The sequence below is a fragment of the Nycticebus coucang genome, chromosome 19 (genome assembly GCF_027406575.1).
Source record: "Nycticebus coucang isolate mNycCou1 chromosome 19, mNycCou1.pri, whole genome shotgun sequence".
Lineage (NCBI taxonomy): Eukaryota > Metazoa > Chordata > Mammalia > Primates > Lorisidae > Nycticebus > Nycticebus coucang.
The window spans coordinates 22865071-22886229 of record NC_069798.1 but is presented as its reverse complement, the minus strand read 5'-3'; the positions used below and the strand labels follow the sequence as shown (position 1 = coordinate 22886229).

Genomic DNA, 21159 nt, shown 5'->3' with positions numbered 1-21159 from the left:
TTGGTCAAGCGCCTTTCATTAGGTGGTGATCACATGCCAAGCCTTCTTTAAATTGGTTGAAGCTTCTACACCAAGCAAACAAGGTGAATGAGGATGACATATTCTTCAAGGGTCAATTTACTCCTGGCTCAAGCTTAAAAGGAGGACTTAGTATTCAGAGTCCCAGATGAATGTGGAGTGAGCGTCTCTTGATCTTGGGTGGGCGCCGTGATTTGATTTTTCTCTTCTCTCTGTGTTCTCTCTGCCATCTCTCCTTACCAGTCTGTGTTCCAGCTTTATCTTCAGCTCTTGCATAGCAATTTCTTGCTATTTTGCTAGCTCCTTTGTGCTTTTAGGACATGTAAGAAATATATTATCCATCATTTTCAGTGAGTTTTGACATAGGGTTTTCTGAATTAACTAGCCTGGTGTTTTTGGAAATAGAAGTTGCTTCCCGCTGATCTATTCTCTCCATTGATTAGACTTACTACGGTGTACTCAAATATAAAGCTGCTTATGTTATTTGCTTAAAATAAATCTTTGGTTTCCTGACATCTTTGTTAAGGCTGTTCAGAATCTGTTCCATACCTACTTTGCTGAAGCCATTTTAAAATTCTCTTCTGCCCCCCTCATGCTATTCACATCTGCCATCCCAGCTTTCTCTTTTAGGTCTGTATCATCTCTGAGTCTTCACTTATGCTGTTCCTTGGTTTGGAACATTTAAGCTCTGCCACCTCTGAACATGGCTAATAGGTAGCCACCCTGCAGGTGACTGCACTGGGCTCCTAGACCAGGCTGGTTCGTCCTGCTCTCCTGTAGCAGCCTGTACTTCTCAGTCATTGCATTTATCCAACTTTTTTGTCATTGCAAATGTGTCTTACCCTTGGATTGAATATTTATTTTTCTGTATCTGGGATAGTAGACATTCCATAAATATTTCTTGAATTCATAAATGAATGGATGTCCAGGATACTGGTAGCCAAAGGACTGTCTTAATCTGGGCATTTCTCACCTTCTCCACCCTTATTACCTTAGTCCAGGTCACTGTCATCCCTCTCTTGGATCCCTGATACAGCCTTGGACTTGATCCTAGCCTGGCTTTTCCCTGATACATCCTTGGACTTGAAATCCTTGCCTGGCTTTTCCCTGATACAGCCTTGAACTTGAAATCCTAGCATGGCTTCCTCTCCTGCTTCTCTATAGCCTATTCTCCACATTGCAGATTCTTAACCATGCTGTTGCTTCTCTTTGTACTCAGAATAAAATCTACACTTCTTACCATGGCCTTCAGCCCTGCATGATGTTCCCTTGACTGTCCTTTTGTCCTTTCCTGTCACTTTTCCTTCTCTGTGCTCTCCCACTGTGACGGTGCTGTTCCCCCAGCACACCAGGTGAGCTTCCCCTCCAGGGCCTTCGTTCTGGTTCTTGCCCTGCCTGGGAGACTCCTCCCAGTTGGGAAACTGGTTTGCTTCCTCATTTCGGTACACTTGGTCCTCCTTTTGTCATCTTCTCTCCCTGCTTTTTCTCATAACATTTATCTCTTTCTGCCTTGACATTCTGTGATGCTTGTGGATTTGTTTATTTATTCTTTTTTCTCTCATTGTAATGTATTCTTCATGAGGGCAAGGACTTGAATCTGATTAGCATCTAGTAAGTGCTCAAGATGTGTTGGTTGAATGAATATGTGTATGTATTCTTTCAATTGCCTTGAGTTGGAATCCTCGTAATCATGTACATAACCGTACATAATCTTACACAACCAGTGAAAATTCTTCTCATCCTTTAATTTTCAATTCACGTACAATGAAGTGTGTCTGGTTAGGGTTAGGGTTAGGGTCTATCCCTAATTTCCAAGTCAAACATAATCTCTCTCTTACCTGATCCTTCACACATCATTTAAATTGATAATTAAAGTTCTTTTTATTAAAAATGAAAACTTTCATCCAAATTTTGATGATTTTAGTTTGTGTCCAAAAACTTTGTAAATAATTGTATAAATGACTAGTTAGCTATCTTGCTTTTGGTCAAAGGTGTTTGCAAAATTGTGAAAAAAAGAATGGGAATCTTTTAGAAGCATCTATCGTAAAGTTTCAGAGAAAACAGAGTTCAATTTCTGTGTGCTTTAAATATGCGTCGTATTGGAATTGGTTCATCATAGGTCACAAAATTATTTGAAAAATTTTAAGTGAACTGTTTCCTAAATTGGACTTTAACTTTCATTTATGCTTAGATGCATCTTCAAAATAAGTTCCTATTTTAATATTATGCATCTGGCTGTTTGTGTGAAGTAATACACAGGACTCTCCAAATCACTCCAACACTGAGTTTTTGGTTAGGATATTACTGCTGTTGGTGCTGTGGCTCACGGACAGTAAAAAAATGTGTTGAAACATTTTGTTGCCTCAATAAATTTGTTTTGTCTCTCTTTCCTGTTTATGGACCTGGGTTACTTTCCTGAGTTTTCAGTATCCTCTCCCACAGATTGTTATTGGATCCTCCCTGCTGCCACTACGTTAGTCAGTGAAGTTATAGTGAACTCCATTTTACAGTAAGGGCAACAAAGCTGAAGAGGATGCATGATTCTCTGAGTTTCATGCTTTTTGAAGGAGGGAGCTATGACTTTTAGTTTATTGTTTAATCCCCCCCCCTTTTTTTTTTCGAGATAGAGTCTCAAGCTGTCACCCTGGGTAAAGTGTGGTGACATCACAGCTCACAGCAACCTCAAACTCTTGGGCTTAAGCGATTCTCTCGCCTCAGCCTCCCAAGCAGCTGGGACCACAGGCACCCCCTATCATGCCTGGCTATTTGTTTTGGTTGTGGTCGCAGTTGTTATTGCTGTCTTAGCTGGCTTGGGCTGGGTTCAAACCTGCCAGCCTCAGTGTATATGGCTGTCACCCTACCCCTGAGCTACTGGCACCACCCTAATTTTTTTCCTCTTGATATAATTTTTTTTGATTTTTTTTATTTCAGTGTAATTTGATTTTATTTTGCTAATTACATAAGCTGGTTTATAATTATATCACAAATATGAATTTATGTATTTGATTAGTATTTAGCTAATAAAACACATCTAATTAATATATTTAATCAATATAATTGGTTTTTACTTATAAACATTAAATGATATTTATATAAACTATATCCACATTAAATGAATATTTTTTAATGCATAATATTGATTTGGGGTTTTCTCAAATTTTTTAGATCTTAACATTTGCCAGCGATGCCTGTAAAAACGTGACACTCCATGTTCCCTTCAAATTAGATGCTCAGAAATTTGTTGGGAGAGGTAAGAAACTGCCAAAATATGTAATAAATCCTATTTGGTATGATGTTTTAAAAGTTAGTAATTTTTAGAATGATAACTCCGCTGGGGCTAATAAGTTAAAACGAGTATGGTATGTTATCATTTGTAATTCATGTGGTGTCATTCAAATGAAAGGGATATTATTCTTTTTTGGAAAACAACATAAGGGTGACATAGATATAAGGGTTTAGTTTGAGTAGTAAAGTAATATTAATATTTATATTGGATGAAGGATATTGAGGCTGTTTCTTGAGCTTTAAAGGTGTTGTTTTGGATTTTCATCTTAACATTTTAGTGTATTGTTGCATTTACTTCCATATATAGTTTTTTATAAGTTAACTTTTTTATACATACTCAACTCTGTAGAAAAGATCAAGCAGCTAAGGTGCCAGCCACATACACCAGAGCTGGCAGGTTCGAATTCAGCCTAGGCTTGCCATACAACAATGACAACTATGACCAAAAAATAGCCGAGAGCCTTGTGGCAGGCGCCTGTAGTCCAAGCTACTTGGGAGGCTGAGGCAAGAGAATTGTTTAAGCCCACGAGTTGGAGATTGCTGTGAGCTGTGATGCCAGGGTACTCTTCTCAGGGTGACAGCTTGAGGCTCTGTCTCCAAAAAAGAAAAGAAAAGATCACACAAATGAAAACACAAAAGATAATGACTGTTTAACTATTGATGTAAAGAGTTCAGTAATAGTTTGGCAGCACCTGTGGCCAAACTATTACTGCCAAATGAGTAGGGCGCCAGCCCCATATGTGGAGGTGGTGTGGGTTCAAACCCAGCCCTGGCCCAAAACTGCAAGAGTTCAGTAATATTTTAATTTAATAACTGCCATTTTAATCTGTAGTAAATTTATTCAAGTGTTCTTATATGTTATTCTATAAATAATTTCAGTTAGTAAATAAAATTTTGTGTGTGTGTGTGTTGGTTGGTTTATATATTCAAACACTGGAGTGCAAATGTCTTTATGTCAGGGCAAATGTCTCTTTAAGAGGGTATGAAGAAGTTATTAGAAATGACGTATGACCTAATTTACCATACAGTTCCATATGTCCTTTTAAAAATGCTAAGTTTTTAACTATCAGTATAATTAATTTTAAGTTTTTGGCTTCTCTCGCGTGCATAGATGACTGTTAAAACTACATATTGTTACGTTTTTACCTTAAAAATGACTGCTATGTGTATTTTCTGCAGTTGACCTGAAGGAATGCTTTAAGTCTGCAAATCTAATTCGTACAAGTGATCCTGGTTTTCAAATTTTAGAGGATGGTTCAGTCTACACAACAAAGGCAATTCTTTTGTCTTCAGAGGAGAGCAGTTTTACCATTTTGCTTTCCAACGCAGAGAACCAAGAAGAGAAGAAAATTTTTGTCCTTTTAGAGCATCAAACAAAGGTATGCAAGATGATACCAATGAAGTATAATGATATCTTTTCATCAGGCATCCTAACGTTGCCAGGGAAGATGAGGAATCAGAAAGGATATGGTATTGTTTGCCTTGAAGAAGAATGAAAACCATGAGATTCCGTAACAGTGTTCAAAAGGAAAAAACAGGGTTGTGCAACGTATGCTCTCATAGGCTGTCCTTCCTTCTCATTTGGATGTAGAAGGAGAGCTCAGGATAAATGACAGCATGAGAATTTGAGATTAAGAAACAAGGAAGCATATCTTGATCTTTACTATAGAATAGAGTCCCAAAAGAAGTTTTTGAACTCTATCTCTGGATAAAGCAAAACTTTTTTCTTAGCATAATTGGTAGTCTTAGGAAATAGATGACAATTTTAAGAGGAGGTTTGGACTACACGCATGCTTCTTGGGTTGTGACACCCAAGGTCAAATTTTATTCAACCATTGGCCATTCCTCAGTGCAGTAATTTGAGAGTTGTCACCATGTTTTTCTCCTTGTTCTGACACAGATCTCTGTTGGTCCCCTGGCTCTGCCTAGTTGCTGGTGAGTGAAAGATGATTGTGCTAAATTTAGAAAGGCACATACTCATTTTCCTGGCATATCTCTCCCCCCATGTTTTTGCATGGCAATGTGGCAACAGTAATTTTTTTTTTTTCCAGTTTTGCTTCTAGGCTTCCAATTCCATCTCTCTTTCTCCCATTTTTCCATCACATCATTTTCTCAAGAGGATTGCTGTGATAAGTTAGGGCAGTTATTTCTTCATAATCATTTTGCAATGTCGAACGTTTAGTTTGGTTTTCAAAGCACTACTGAGGTCTTATACCTCCCTGGCTAGTCCTCATGAGAGGAGAAAGCTGTATCAGAGTTCTAATGTTTGAGGATAAAGTAGTCATTGACTTAATCCTTTTTTCTGTCTTCTAAATTGAGGTACTAAAGAAAAGGCATTCTAAAGACAAAGTTCTAAGACGTGCCAAGAGAAGATGGGCTCCTATTCCTTGTTCGATGCTGGAGAATTCCTTGGGTCCTTTCCCGCTTTTCCTTCAACAGGTACAATTTACTTTCTTTCTGCTGTGGATTCCATCTTTTAAAAATCTGGACACTGATTAGGCAGTTATTTAAAATTAGCTGTGTGTGAGTACACTTCAGTATATGCGTATGTGTATAAGCATATCTCCTTAGACTTGCTTACATTTTTTTTTGAAGTTTTAACCATGAAAAGGCCATTATAAAACTGTAAAATCCAGCTGATAGTCTTAAACACATGGTTCCTTAATGAATTTTCAGTTCAGCCAGGGTATCACAGAGCTTAGGCACAAACCAGGAAACTCCAAAATGCGTTCTATAACGAAGAATAAAATGGTTGATGAAAGGCCAAGTGCCATGAAGGTGAAAGACACATCAGCCTTTCTGTTGCTCTTCTCAGTTCCACGTCTGGAATCACACTGTATAAAAAATGTTCTCCTTCGTTTACCTTTTAGTAGGAACCCCAGCTAATTTTCCTGCCTCCTGTTATCAGTGGCTACTCCCTGTCAGTCTATAACTTAGGGATTGTTTTACCCCTCACTTCTTGGAAGGGTGAGAGAGAATCTTTTTTTATAACCCACCACCAAGTTTAATGTATCTGAGAGAAGATCATATTAAAAGTTGAGTAAAAAGCTGTGAGAAAATAATTACATGACTCATCCCAATACAGATAGCCAAGATCTTAATGAAAGTATGAACACAGCTAAGGAGAAATTTGGTTTTTGAATCAAGGATCAGAATATCAGACATGCCAGGATATTATTCTATCTATAGTCTCACTTTTTTTCCTTATCAATTCCTATGATGAGGAAGATGCTGACAAATAGCAAAAACTCATTAGGGAAAGTATTTTTCAAGTTTTTGACCTTCAGACAGTACACTTTAAACCCAATGTCTCAAACATTATTTCATATATAAGAAAGCTCTGTTTTGTTTTGTTTTTTTAATTGACAACAGAATAATTTTTCATTCTTAGAATACTTTGTTTTCTAAGACAGGAAAAATCTTAAATGTTTGGTGTGTGTAGGCACCATTTAGTCTTTGGAAAACTGAGATACTGCATTAATTTATTCATGCTTTGCTCTTGATATTTCTCAGGCTTCCTTTTTATTTTATTTTTTTATTTATAGGTAATAGTAAAGAGGGCAATTATTTCTTGTAATAAATGGCAAAATGATGGCACAAATGTACAGATGAAAATTCTAGTGAACTAATAAATTGTCTCATGTTTATAATATTTACTTTCTAGGTTCAATCTGACACAGCGCAAAACTACACTATATACTATTCCATACAAGGTCCTGGAGTTGAACAAGAACCTAAAAATTTATTCTATGTGGAGAGAGATACTGGAAACCTGTATTGTACTGGCCCTGTAGATCGTGAAAAGTATGAATCTTTTGAGGTAAAGTCTGAAATGTGTCTACTGTATTAGTAGAGACTAAGCTTGGCCATTTTGTCTCTCCTCGATTTATTTCACCTTTTTCTGTTTTCTGAGCGTGTCACTGATGCTGTAGCTTCATCTGATAGCATAAGATTCTATTAAAATGTTCCTGTCATTATGGTTAGGTCTTTTTTTCCAGAGGAAGAGTACTTACTTAGTTGGCAGAAAAGATCTGTGAAAAGATCTGTAGTTACTTGGCTGAGAGAAAAGATTTCTGGAGAGGAGATTCCTGGTTCTTGGCTCCCAGTGTCAAGAATGAGTGCTGGGGCCCAGCTGATGATGGAGGGATCACAAGTCCAGAGCACTTACCAGCAATATACATTTATTACAGAAGAAAGCACACAAACCACAGGGAAAGTAGTCTCTCAAGAGTGAGACGGGTCCTCCCCATGAGAGGAGAAGCTCCCCCGAAGTCTGAACACACAGTATCTTGTATGAGCTAAGGAAGCTCACCCCACCCCTGCAACATTGGCTATTGCTCCCTCCTTGGGGTTAATCGACAGGTTGGGGTTATATAACAGAACTTCTTAATATGCATGTGTCCTCCCTCAGACCTTCTTGAAGAACCCATGGGGGTGGAATTTTGCAAGTTTAATTACAAGGTAATGGGCCCAATGGACCCAGGTCAGTGTAAGGGCTCCACAGACCTCAGCAACAACTTGGTTCCTATCCTGTGCCCTCGGCAAGGCCCCTTGGTCTCTGCGCTGATGAGGAGAGAAGCTGGGGTGGGGCAGTGTGGGCAGTGTGTCTCCTCCCAGGCCCAGCCCCTCTGGTCAGCGAGAGAGGTGGGGGGCCTGACAAGGCTTGTGGCCCCCCCCCCAAGAATGAAAACAACTGGGGGCTGAAGCTGCCCATCCCTCTTCCCTTCTAGGCACAGCAGCCCTGGAGGTGGGACAGGCCATGTGTGGTGGCCTCGCTGAGGGCTGGGGCGGCTGCTGCAGCCGGTGCCTTTGCAGTCTCAGCTGGGCGCTGATGGTGGCGAGGAGGCCTGGACAGGCTGCCTCCTCCCCAGCCAGGCACTGGCCTGTTCAGCCTGCTGGTGACCTGATGTGGGGGTACAAGGAGATGGCACCTGAGCCAGGTTAACGCCACCTAACAGTAGGAGGTAAATGAGGCTCAACAATTAAATACACCTCCCCTTTTCCAAGGGGAGAACTGTTAACAGAGAGCAGGTAAGGAGTATGGACAGTGCTTAAGTAAGCTTAGTTATTCCTTTAATCATCTGGTTAACTTACCACGACAGAATGTGAGTTAATATGTAAGAATTTAGCCTAATGCTGGTTTGATTTCTCGATGGGGCCTGGTCATTTTCCTTTTAATTATTTTTACATTTGTTTTGGATAAATTATTCATCGGAAGACCAGATTAATGAAAGAGACACACTAGCTTTGAATGAAGAATTTAGATTCAGAATTGCCACAACGTGGCCTTCTAATCACCTGGATCTTCTGGTCTTTTTCTATGATTAGGTGTTAAGGGAAAAAACGGAATTCAAATTTATAAAGTGAAAGGAAATAAATTATATTCCACACAAACTTCTGACTCCCTCTTTTTAAATTAAAAAATTCTTGTGACAGTTATCTAAATAACTAATCAGTATGCCTAAAATCCTAATTAGTAGAAAATGAAATAATATCCCAGTTAACTACTTCTGGAGAATTTGAAATTGTAACGAACCTGAAGTTAAGAAATATCCAGAAAATTTTATTTAAAATTTACATATTTGAAACCTTCAGACAAAACAAAATATAGTCCTCAAGACTGGGGAAAATGATAATAAAACTATTACACTTATGAGGAACAATACAGCAGTGGTGAGTAAACTAAAATTATCTGTTACTGTATTAGATAAATTTAAAGATAGGCTGCTATACCACACCATGACATTAGCCACTTCTTTCAGCCTTTAAGTTATGTCCACATTGAAAAGCAGAAGCAAGTGGTGAGACTCACCCTGCAGCGCTGAATAGACTCCGAATGAAAGCCAAAGAGAGTGTGAACCATACCCTAGCTTAAACACTTACATTTGCTTTTTTCTTTATTTCACTGTCTTTACAGATAATTGCCTTCGCCACAACTCCAGATGGGTACACTCCAGAACGTCCATTGCCTCTGCTGATCAAAATAGAGGATGAAAATGATAACTACCCAATTTTCACAGAAACAACTTACATTTTTACGGTTTCTGAAAATTGCAGAGTTGGTGAGTACCTACTTCAGCAGTGTAGGGCAGCTTAAATGTGTTTCATTTCATAAATCAAGTTTCATTTTGGCCATTGGAAAGCAGCATATCTTGGTGGCAAGAACAAGGGACTCTGAGTGGGATTTTATTCTGCCTTTCACTAGCTGCGTGACCCGGGGCAAATTCCCTAATCTTGACAAGCTTTAGTTTTTTGGTGTGTAAAATAAGTTATTGATACCAGAATGTGATGAAGATTAAATGAAACTGAACACACTTGTGATGTTAAGCGTAGTACCTTGAGGAATAGGTGTTCATAGATGTTATGTCACCTTCTCGTGTGAGATAAAATACTTTTAAGAGAGCATAGTTTAAAAAGAATAAGTCTTTGAGCAATTGGAGATTTAGTTCTGAAAATGTTCTATAGTGATTAAATGACAGTATTCTGGCACGATAGTAAAGTCACTGAGAATAACACAAATGTTTCCCAATCCCAGTGAAAATGGTCCATTTTAGTTGGAAGTGAGAATGCAGTTTTTGAGACTTCCTCTACAGAGGTCTGGAGTGAACCAAGAATTTTTATAGAGAATTGACTCATGTGGTCAATTTAAATATAGGTTTGCAAATAGGAAAAAGCTAAAGAGTGATTAGAATTCTTTAGAAATACAAAGGTCATGGAGGAATAATATCAACATTTATCGAAGCATACGTGAAATGCGGTAATGATCACCAAATTCCAAAACGTTACAATACTATGATATTTAAAAGGAAGCGATGCTTTACATAGAGGTTGGCAAACTTATAAAAGCCATGTTTCTGATATATAATAAAGTGGTTCATAACTTTTTTTGAGATGGTTGGAAAGGCATGAAGTCAATGGGAGGTTGAAAATGTGAAAGTTTTGGAAATCGAAGAGTGTTTTTCCCTATGTAGGTTCCACTGTGGGACAGGTGTGTGCGACTGATAAGGATGAGCCTGACACCATGCACACACGCCTCAGGTATTCCATCCTTGAGCAGTTGCCAGCGTCCCCCACCCTGTTTTCTATGCATCCAAAGACAGGTGTGATCACCACAACATCATCTCAGCTGGACAGAGAGGTAACGTACTCATTAATAAATAAAAAATTGATTATGACATTGCTATTTAATAGTACCCGCGTATCTCCTATAGACATGTTTTTGAAAAGTGTGTTGTTAGTCTAGTTTTAGAAAAAATACTGTTTTAAGTATGTTAATGGAGGACGGTAAGTAACTTTGAAGCGTGTTAACTTTGAAATTAATTCATTCTTTCCTGAATTTTATGATTTATTGTTTTGTATGATTCATAAATTATATGATTTATTTGATTGTATGTTTTATACAATCAAATTTCCTAATATAAACATATTTATATTAGGTATTAAAAATAAATATCAAATATGAAAAGCAAACTGGAAATGTGCAGGGATTGCTTATCCATGGAGAAATAAACACTTCTTTTTTCTGTTTGTTATCTCTTCAATAATCTCATCTACATTCTTCTCCTTATGTTGATGAAAAGGAAATCTATAGCTTTCTAATCTCTAGTTTGCCATTTTAATGACTGTTAGAAGTCTTAATTTGGATGTCTCATAGATGCTTGAGGTATATAATACATCTCAAATTTCACTTGTCTTTTTTCCTTCCTAACATGCTCTTTTCTCCGTGTTTTCTAGTTCAAATAGTATTAATGCGTTCCCCATTAATAACTTTATATTGGAAGCATGTCCTCTGAATTCTATTTGGTGTCTCCTTTTTACTCCCCTAGATCGAATCACTTTCCAGATATGTTGGTATTACCTCTGAGATTGTTTTATATTTATTGTCTGTCTGTTGTCATGGGAATGCTCTAAGTTAGTAATTCATTTACTTATTCAACTATTACCCCCTCCAGCAAGCACTAATTATCTGAATTCTTAAGGTAGTTTGTTTTTCCTACTTACTACATTTATGAATCTTAATCTTAAAATGTAGTAATAGCTGTTAATCAGATATGTCTTTAACTCTTAAATTTTCATATCAGATTAATCTTCTCTCCCTTTTTCTGTTCCTTATGGATTAGAGCAGTGTTCCTTCAAATGTTTGGTCTCAGGACACCTTTACAGTCTTACATATTGATGAGGAACCCAAAGATATTTTGCTAATGACTGTATTTATCTATATTTACCATTAGTATTTAAAATGAGAAGAGTTTAAATTATGCATTAATTTACCCATTTAAAATAATAAATGCATTACATGTTAACATAGATAACAAAGATAAAATTTTTATAAGAAATAAGTATATTTTCCAAAACAATAAATACTTGAATGAAAGAGTGGCATTGTTATGCATTTTTTCCTAAATCTCTTTAATATCTGGCTTAATATAAGACATATAGGTTCTCTTACCTCTTGCATTTAATCTGTTATACTATGTAGGTTTAGCTGAAGTATATAAAGAAAATGTGACATGATACAAAGTTAGAAAACAGGGGAATATTTTAATAGTAATTTCAGATCACTGTGGATATTCTTCTTGAGTATATACCAAAGTTTGACCAATGGTAATTTCCTAAATGTTTTTCTGTGAGTACTCAAGCTGTATCAATGAATTTGGTACTTTGTTACATGAAAGTCTATTGGTCTATCTTGTACTGTGAGTGGATATTTTATTGATGTAGGATTTTATAACATCATGCATTGCTCAATCGGAAAGTACATTTACAATTATGCAGATCCTTCATATATTGACATATTTCATTAAACAATATTAAAAAAACCTGTTCACCTCATTGCTATCACTATGGTTGGTAAAAGTTATCCAATAGTCTCATTTTTGCTGGAAAACTCCAAATTATCATTGGCAACAGAGATTTAACAGACTCACTTTGTGTTTGAGAACATGTCTTCCAAATACTCTGGGCTAGTCTGAATAACCATAGGTGTCTTTCATGTAAAAATGGTGCTCTATTAAAAAAAAAAAATCAACAGCTTGTTTAGCTCACAAATAATCACCCAAGTATTTTTGCTTGGATAGATCCTTCTGATAGAATCAACTGAAAACGTTTGATTAATGAAGTGTAATCTAGTGCTCTCTAGTAACATCTTGATCCCAGGATTCCAGGTTTCCTTTGTTGTCCACAACTTATTAAGCCTTTCAAATGTTAGAATTTCTCTCCCATCTGAAGATGCTATCAGTTAATATTTAGGGTGACAAAACTTCATTGCTTTGTTTTATCAGCCAATCTATTATTTCCATTAAATCTTAGTTCAGTACAAACAAAATACATATTCCCTTTTCTAAGTATATAGCATGAAGTTTTAAAAAATTTTTAATAAAAACAAGGCCATTATTTTTTATATCTACACATGATAGGTTATGAGGGAGAAGTAAATCGAGGCAATTATGTGTGCAAAAACAGAGATAGAGAGAAACTAACTTTGTTTTGAGTAATACATGAGGACAAGGTTGAGGAGGTGATGGAATTAAGGGAAAAAGGTGGCTTTATAAGAAGCTTGAACATCTAGGTAGAAGGTTAGGATAGCTTTTCATATACTATTTTGTCTTCTGAAAAGAGATGAGGAAAGGCAATCAGCCTCATCATTTTTTAGAAGAGGGAACCTAGGAACAGGTAATTTTCCAGCTGCCCAAGACTGCATTTGTTTTTTCTGAAGTTGGGACTAGAACCCAAGACTGCTAATGCTTATTCTGAAAGGCACTATTATGTTGTTTTTAATCCTTCCATATCTCAGTCATTTATAATAAATGAAGCTGTTATGATGAAAAACACATTTGTTTAAAGTAGTGATGTTAACAGGAAGCTCTAAGAGCCAGACCTTATTTTCCTTAGAAAGAAAAAATAATATAGCCCCACACTTTCATTTTCATACATTTAATGTTTTTCATAAATGTAAACCTTTAAAATCTATATGTTTTCATAAGAGGATATTTCATGTTATTAAAATACTGCTATCTATGTTTTTATAAACATAAGAATGTACTTTGAATAGGAGGCAAAGATTTTGATTAGTTACTAGGCAATTTTAAATGTACTTATGACTATAATTCTTCTCTTTCTGTTGAATAAGGATAAAAATCAATTGAGTCTATAGTCCATGAATCGGTAGCACTTTACATTTGAAAAAGTAGTGAATTTTTATAAATTAATTAAGAAGTACTAGTGTGAGGAAGTTATTCTGTATGTGGACACTATGAAATTGATAACATATCCCTTAAATTGTTAACACAAAGAAAATTATAGAGTGTAAATTAAGATTTCATTTACAATGTTGCTGCTTTCACTGAATAATTAAATTCTTTCTTTGTTTTCAGTTAATTAGTAAATACCAATTGAAAATAAAAGTACAAGACATGGACGGTCAATATTTCGGCTTGCAGTCAACTTCAACTTGTATCATTAATATTGAAGATGTGAATGACAACTTACCGATGTTTACCCGTACTTCTGTAAGTGTGTGATGCTCATTAAAGGAAAATGTGTACCACGTTTTAAATTATTCAGCATGTACTTTTTTTATTCATACCTGATTTCAAATGAAGTACCCCCCAAAACATAACAGTTATTTGATGTCAGGGTTTAAAATCACTCACACATAATATTTTGCAAATTGGAAGAGTAAGACTTCAAAAAATGTTCTTTGTGTATGAGAGAGTTACTAATGAATTTTTTTTTTTTTTATTATTTTAGTATGTAGCATCCGTGGAAGAAAATACAGTTGATGTGGAAATCTTACGTGTTACTGTTGAGGATAAAGATTTAGTGAACACTGCTAATTGGAGAGCTAATTATACCATTTTAAAGGGCAATGAAAATGGGAATTTTAAAATTGTAACTGATCCCAGAACCAATGAAGGAGTTCTGTGTGTAGTTAAGGTAAGAATGAATCAGCGAATTGGTTATTTGCTATTTAAAATATCATATAATAGCACACTAGAATTTAATGGAAAGAAGGGTATTCTGGTAAAGGTAGGCATAAACTAGATAGACAGGTAAATGTAAGTGGTGTGCTCTTCGTATATACAATAGAAAGAATATGTTCCTTTGGGGTCACCTTTTATCAAGGCATGATTTTAAAAAACGTGTGTGTTCAATTAACCAACACCTCTTAACAATTCAGAAATGAGCCTGGCTTTGACATCCGTGGGACAGTGTCAAAACTTCCTAGCCAGTTCTTTCTGTGCCTGGGTCAAGAGGACTCCTCTTATTTATTGGATTTCCTAAGTGATGAGTTACTCCTGGTCAGACCCATAGAGAGACTATTTGGAGGTTTGCTTATCTAAACCTTAGCATGCGGGTTTAGAATGAGAATCCTTGGCCATTCAAAGATAGAAATACTTCTAAAACTTGTTTCTTCTACCATCCGATAGCATCGGGGAACTTGCTGCTTAGCCAGAGTTAGCACGTCAGGTGTTCTGAGCTCCTTGGGTCCAGGGCAAAGTCATAGGCCTATCTCTTCTGTGTCTTTAACTGGGATAGGATTCCGTTGTGGGTCTATACAGTTTTTCTTTTGTATGTATTCACAAGGAGCATGGGTCAAAAATGATGAGTCCTTTTTCCTTACAGTGATGAAAAATTAGGTGTAATTTGTGGATTCATTTCTCTATTTTAAAAGAGCAAAGAAATATCTTTTAAATCTTCCTTTTTCCACCCCACCCTGACTCAACTCTTAGTATTCTCAGAAGGAAATTTATCTCTGTGAAGTCTCCAAGACCTGAAAAGACATTTTGTCTTAGTCTAGGATATGGCTTCGCAAATTCTTTGTTAAAATTATGTCAGATAAAAGAAAATGAAATTTTATCAAACTTGATATTTCTAGTTTTTAAGGAAGGAATTGAAATGGAAGGGGGAATAAAAAGAAATAGAGAAAGAAAGAGAAGGAAGGAAGGGAGTGAAAGAAAGAGAGGGGGAGAGAAGGAAGAAGGAAGGAAGGGAAAGAAAAGAAAAGAAGAAAGAAAATGCCATGCCCCTAATTAACCAATTAACTGAAAACAAAGAAAGAATTTAATTATTCAGTGAAAGCAGCAACATTGCTTTTCAAGAGAAAAGAACTTTCTCTTTTCTTGTTTCTCTCCTTGAAAGAATTTTAAAAAGTTTTGCGGCAGCACCTGTGGCTCAAGGAGTAGGGTGCTGGCCCCATATACCGGGGGTGGCAGGTTCAAGCCCAGTCCCGGCCAAAACTACAAAAATAATAATAATTATTATTATTATATATATCTATTCCTTTTAAGGGCGGCACCTGTAGCTCAGTGGGTAGGGCACCGGCCCCATATACCGAGGGTGGCAGGTTTAAACTGAGCCACGGCCAAACTGCAACAAAAAAATAGCTGGGCGTTTTGGCGGGCCCTTGTAGTCCCAGCTACTCCGGAAGCTGAGGCAAGAGAATCACCTAAGCCCAGGAGTTGGAGGTTGCTGTGAGCTGTGACGCCACAGCACTCTACCAAGGGTGACAAAGTGAGACTCTGTCTCTAATTAAAAAAAAAAAAAAAAGTTTTGCTTACTTTTTCAACCTCAACCAGACACCAATAATAGTTTTATTCATCTCAGGAGGGTGAGCAAGCTATCCTGAAATGTATGGTGAGGTAAATAACTGTTAGTTATGGCATAACCCCCTAAAGGAGTATCTCATGTAGTAACAACCAGGCACTTTCATGAAATACTTTCCAAAATCTTTATTGGTGCATATTATACTTGTCTTAAGAGTTTGGGGAACAGTATTTTGGGGTATTTTTTGCTGGCTCCACCCCGAATATTGAATCAGTGGAAGGATTTCCCTCCCTCGCCTACTGCCGGTTTCTGGGTAAATGTTTGATGTGCTCGTGACTATCCCAGTTCAGTACTGGGAATGTAACAAGTTACATGTAGTATTTAGCATTGCCAAATATTAAGTGAGTTCATCTGATTTTCAATGCATTTGCTTTTGTAGCCACTGAATTATGAAGAAAAACAGCAAGTGACCCTACAGATTGGCGTCGTTAATGAGGCTCCATATTCCAGAGAGGTTAGTTCTAGATCGGCCATGAGCACAGCCACAGTCACTGTTAATGTGCAAGATCAGGATGAGGGCCCTGAGTGTAGCCCTCGCACACAGACTGTTCAAATTAAAGAAAATGCTTCCGTGGGAACAAGAAGCCAGGGGTATAAAGCATATATCCCCGAGACAAGAAGCAGCAGCGGCATAAGGTATGTGTAATTCTGTTGTCGTTAACTCCAAATTTACAACTTCTTTTGATACCAATATTATAATTTGGCTTATGAGAATTTTTCTTATCTTCATTCATCATTATTAACAGGTATAAGAAATTAAATGATCCAAAAGGGTGGGTCACTGTGGATGAAAATTCAGGATCAATCCAAGTTTTCAGAAGCCTAGACAGAGAGTCCGAGTCTGTTAAAAATGGCATATATAATGTTACAGTCCTTGCATCAGACCAAGGTAAGAACATTGTTATTAAGCCAGCTACAGACATCCTCAGCTGTATATATACTCAGTGTCTAAACCAGTACTATACGTTTTAAAGCCTGGAGCTACAGACACTCAATCTTTATTTCTCCCCAGAATGAAATGGGAAGTAGTTGAAAGGTTTGCTATAATTTATTAACTCATGTCTGCTTTCTAATAGCATCCTCAGTATGAGATGTAATTACAGACTAATTTAGTCACAGAAACACTTGAAACCATAATTTATTAAAGTTAAATAATCATTAAAAATTGAGAAAACTACTTCAGTAAAGTTGGTTTTAGTTCATCTATTCATTCTTCTTAAAATATCCACTTTGGCAGGAATGGTCATTACCGGAGACCATACTTACTGCCACATCACGTGCTTTTGTAAAACAGCGTTAACTTTTTACAGGAAACCAACAACATAGTTGGGGGGTTGAATTCCAACTAAAGACATTTAGTAAAAATAAATGATAGTCACTACTAATAGCATATTATAAAATTTTTATTTATATATCAGACTCCCTACTCTGGCTTTCAAAGTCCCCTGACCCTTCCCCCCAGTGTCACCATTCTTCTCCAGATCATGGGTATATGTTCTTCTCCTTGAATTTCCTTAAAATATGCCAGACATGCCCTTGTTCAAACTTTCTTCCTTTCTCCTCTTAACAATTAGTCAAAATTTACCTTTGTGAAAATGTTTATTGCTGTGATCTAGTGAATAAACACATCTAAATAGCAGTCACTGTCTGTACAACCCGTTTGAAAGTAATAACTCTTTTCTCTTAACATTCCCTGAAGACATAGTCTGTAATTGCTTAGCATTATAACTTGTAAGTTATAGGTGCTTAATAAATATTTAAAAATATTTTTCAATGTGTAATTTCCTTGTGAAAACATAAAACATAAAAAACAATTTTTTTTTTTCTTTTTTCTAGCTGGGCGAACATGTACTGGGACGCTGGGAATTATCCTGGAAGATGTGAACGATAACAGCCCATTCATTCCTAAACAGACGGTGGTGATCTGCAAACCCGTCATGGCAGCCGCGGACATCGTTGCCATTGACCCTGATGAACCTAGACACGGCCCACCCTTTGACTTCACTTTGGAGAGTTCTGACTCAGAAACACAGAGGATGTGGAGACTGGGAAAAATTAACGGTATGTATTTTTAAACATTGTTTTGTCCTTTTCAACACGAATATATTTTTTCCTAATCAAACAGAAGAAAAATTGACTATATGGGAACCACCAACTTAAGTGCCTCAGTTTTGGTGTAGTGGGAAGTGGGTCTCTCCAGTGTCTGCCCCAGTCCTCTGCTAGGATTCCTTTAGGTGTGTCACAAATTCTCATTCCCACTCCAAAGGCACACACACATCCCCTTACTCAGACTAAGCCTAAAGCAGTCACTTCTTAACTTGGGTATCTCTCACCTACATATGTAGTTTCCTGGCTGATAAGAGCCACCCCATCTGTTGCAGACTGAGTTCCCAGGAGCAGACTGAGACTTTGAGGGCATTTCCAACAGGTGTTTATTAAGGAATTTGCCTGCGATCAATAGCTGTGAAAGAAAAGAAGGGATGCAGGATTAGGCAAAAAGACAAGTGAAGCCGGAGTGCAGGTCACATGGGCAGCCTCGGCTAATCTCATGGGAGTCTGAGCCAAGTGGCCCTTCAGAAGGTCCCAAGTCCATCCCCTGTTCTCTCTTCCTGTTCAGTCAGTTGATGTGCGCTGCCCAGAGGGGCATGAGCCTTGGCAAGGAGACACAATCACTGAAGGTGGCAAGGGTTCCCGAGCAGCTGAGACAGTCAGTGCCTCATTGCAAGGGACCGGGGCCAACAGCACAGTGTCTGCCGCCCTCTCTTCCCCCTGCTGCTGTGCTGACTTCTGACCATTTTCTGTGCACTGTGTTCTCCTTGGGATTCTCCCCCAGCCTGGTTCCCAGTCTGTATTTTTGACATTAGCCCAGAAGGATCTGTGGCGACAAGAAAGTAAAAAGTGAGGGGTCTTCTCTCCTTTACCACCACTGCTCCTCTGCATCACTCCCCACGCTTCAGCCTGCGACACTGTAAACTGAACAGCTTTAAGATGCCGCTGAATGTTTTCCAACCCCACACTTTCAGTGAATGTGCCTCAGTTTCCTAGTATGACAGAAAAGAAAGGTTCTGCGAGAATCTGAAGGAGGAACAGGATAGGAAAAGAGAAATGAGGATCTGGAGAGATGAGGTCTCGCATCCTGCTCAGTGAACGGAAAAGATTTTCAGTTTTTTATTTTTACCATAGTCTGGGGTGTATGGGTGTGAATGTGGATATCAATTGATTTATTCCTGGGAATAGCTAACTTTATTCTGATATTTAGCCCTTTCTACTTCTTTGGTGTCATAATACTGTGTCTTTTTGCACAGCATTGATAGGAGGTGGTGATTTCCTTTCAATATTCCTACTTAGCAAAATAAAACTTTGGCAGCAGTGTGTTTGTCAAAAATTTTGTTATTTTAAAGATTTATTGGTCTGTGTAGTCATCCAAAAGCTTTGGAAACACCAAGTTAAGAAAGACATACCCTGAAGAGGCTCTGAGGTCAGATAGGCTTAGCATCAGTGCTGGAGCCACCACGTATTAGCTACAACGATCTGACCATGCGATTTATTTGTTATTTATTTTTCCATTTCCTCATGTGTAAAATGGGGTTATTTGGAGGAGTAAGTGAGATGATGAATACAATAGACCTTGGTACATCATGAATCCTACGTTTCGGTTCTGTCAGTCTTGTTATATTGTGGTTTCTCTTAAAATGGATATAATTGAATGATCTCTTTACCCAAACATTGAAATTTGTATTTAAAGCTTCAAACACTGTACAAAGTGAGAATGTCACACTGGGCAGGTAAGTTGGAAAAGATTGTTCTCTGGCACGTGAAAACTACATTTAGAGTATTAAAATTTAATAATTTAATATTAAAATTGGCTTTTAGTCTGGATATTTTGTATTCTTGATCTAAAAAACGTTCATCAAAACTCAGAAATGTTTATTTGGTGCTGATGTCCTTCAGGACCAGGAGATGTAGTTCCCGGTCTGCAACTTAGCACCTGCTCATATGTTTATGGTCAGGTGTGTTAGGAGTTATCACAATCAGTTCCTCACAGTAAGTCACAAGAATCTATGTTTATTTGGCACAATTTACAAAAGCAAAGTTAAGGGAAACATCTAGAATTTCAGACTATTACTCTGATGAATCATTTATAAAAGGAAATACACACTGAGTGGTTTAATTAAATATTTTAAAGCTATGATAAAAACTGAAATCTTAACAAGTCTATTAATTTGATAGGAAGGATTTTCTTTTTTTGAGATAGGTCTCACTCTGTCACTCTGGGTCACTCTGGGTGGAATGCTGTGGCATCAGAGTTCACAGAAACCTCAAACTCTTGGGCTCAAGTGAACCTCTTGCCTCAGTCTCCCGAGTAGCCAGGACTACAGGTGCCAACCATAACACCTGCCTATTTTTTCTATTTTTTAGTAGAGATGGGGTCTTGCTCATGCTCAGTCTGCTCTCGAACTCCTCATCTCAGGCAGTCCACCCACCTCAGCCCCACAGAGTACTAGGATTACAGGCGTGAGCCACCGTGCCTGGCCAGATAGTGAGAATTTTTTTACAGACAAAATATATTACTACAAAAACCAAAAGTCCTATCTAGTCCTATATGCAGACTTTTGTATGCAGTGTGTTTGCAGTGACTGTAGATTGTTCACTAAAATTCTGAATCTTCCAGTAGTTGCACCACAGTCCATCAGGAATGTTCATCTATAGGGAACTGTGATCACTGTCTGGTTAGTAGCTAAGTTCAAAAGAAATTGATGACATTCCATAATGCTTGGTTTTATTTTGATTTTTTTTCAGATACAGCAACACGTCTTTCCTTTCTGAACGATCCTCCATTTGGACAATACATTGTACCTATCAGGGTTGCAGATAGACTTGGCCGATCTAGAACTAATTCATTGACTGTTAGGTTATGTGACTGTGTTACCGAAAATGACTGCACCTTCCGTGCAGATCCACGGGTTGGCGGAGGAGAAGTAAAACTTGGCAAATGGGCTATCCTTGCAATATTGTTGGGCATAGCATTGCTATTTTGTAAGTCCTTTTTTGAATTCAAATAATAACCTTTAGAGTAACTTTCAAGAAACGATCTTAGAACCAACATTATTACCTATAGCTGATCATTTGTATATAACTCAATCTCTGTTTATTTAATTTGTATATTTTAATCACATTCATTCTTTTCAGCTTAGATGTGAAATTCAGTGTAGAAATACAGCATGTAACATACATTGTAAGGCAGACTTT

General features: G+C 37.4%; 1 protein-coding gene across 3 annotated transcripts in view; it reads left to right on the top strand.

The window, feature by feature from the left end:
• Positions 1-21159, top strand: part of DSC2 (desmocollin 2) — a 33431-nt gene that overhangs the window by 5614 nt on the left and 6658 nt on the right. For 2 of the 3 annotated variants that reach the window (XM_053571789.1, XM_053571791.1), the window contains exons 2-13: positions 3184-3268; positions 4483-4682; positions 5623-5742; positions 6968-7123; positions 9221-9365; positions 10275-10441; positions 13677-13811; positions 14053-14238; positions 16289-16545; positions 16656-16798; positions 17746-17970; positions 20710-20946. In XM_053571789.1, coding sequence (XP_053427764.1) covers positions 3184-3268; positions 4483-4682; positions 5623-5742; positions 6968-7123; positions 9221-9365; positions 10275-10441; positions 13677-13811; positions 14053-14238; positions 16289-16545; positions 16656-16798; positions 17746-17970; positions 20710-20946 — 2056 coding nt within the window. The remainder of the gene's footprint in view (positions 1-3183; positions 3269-4482; positions 4683-5622; positions 5743-6967; positions 7124-9220; positions 9366-10274; positions 10442-13676; positions 13812-14052; positions 14239-16288; positions 16546-16655; positions 16799-17745; positions 17971-20709; positions 20947-21159) is intronic. The other variant, XM_053571790.1, reaches the window with a different exon arrangement.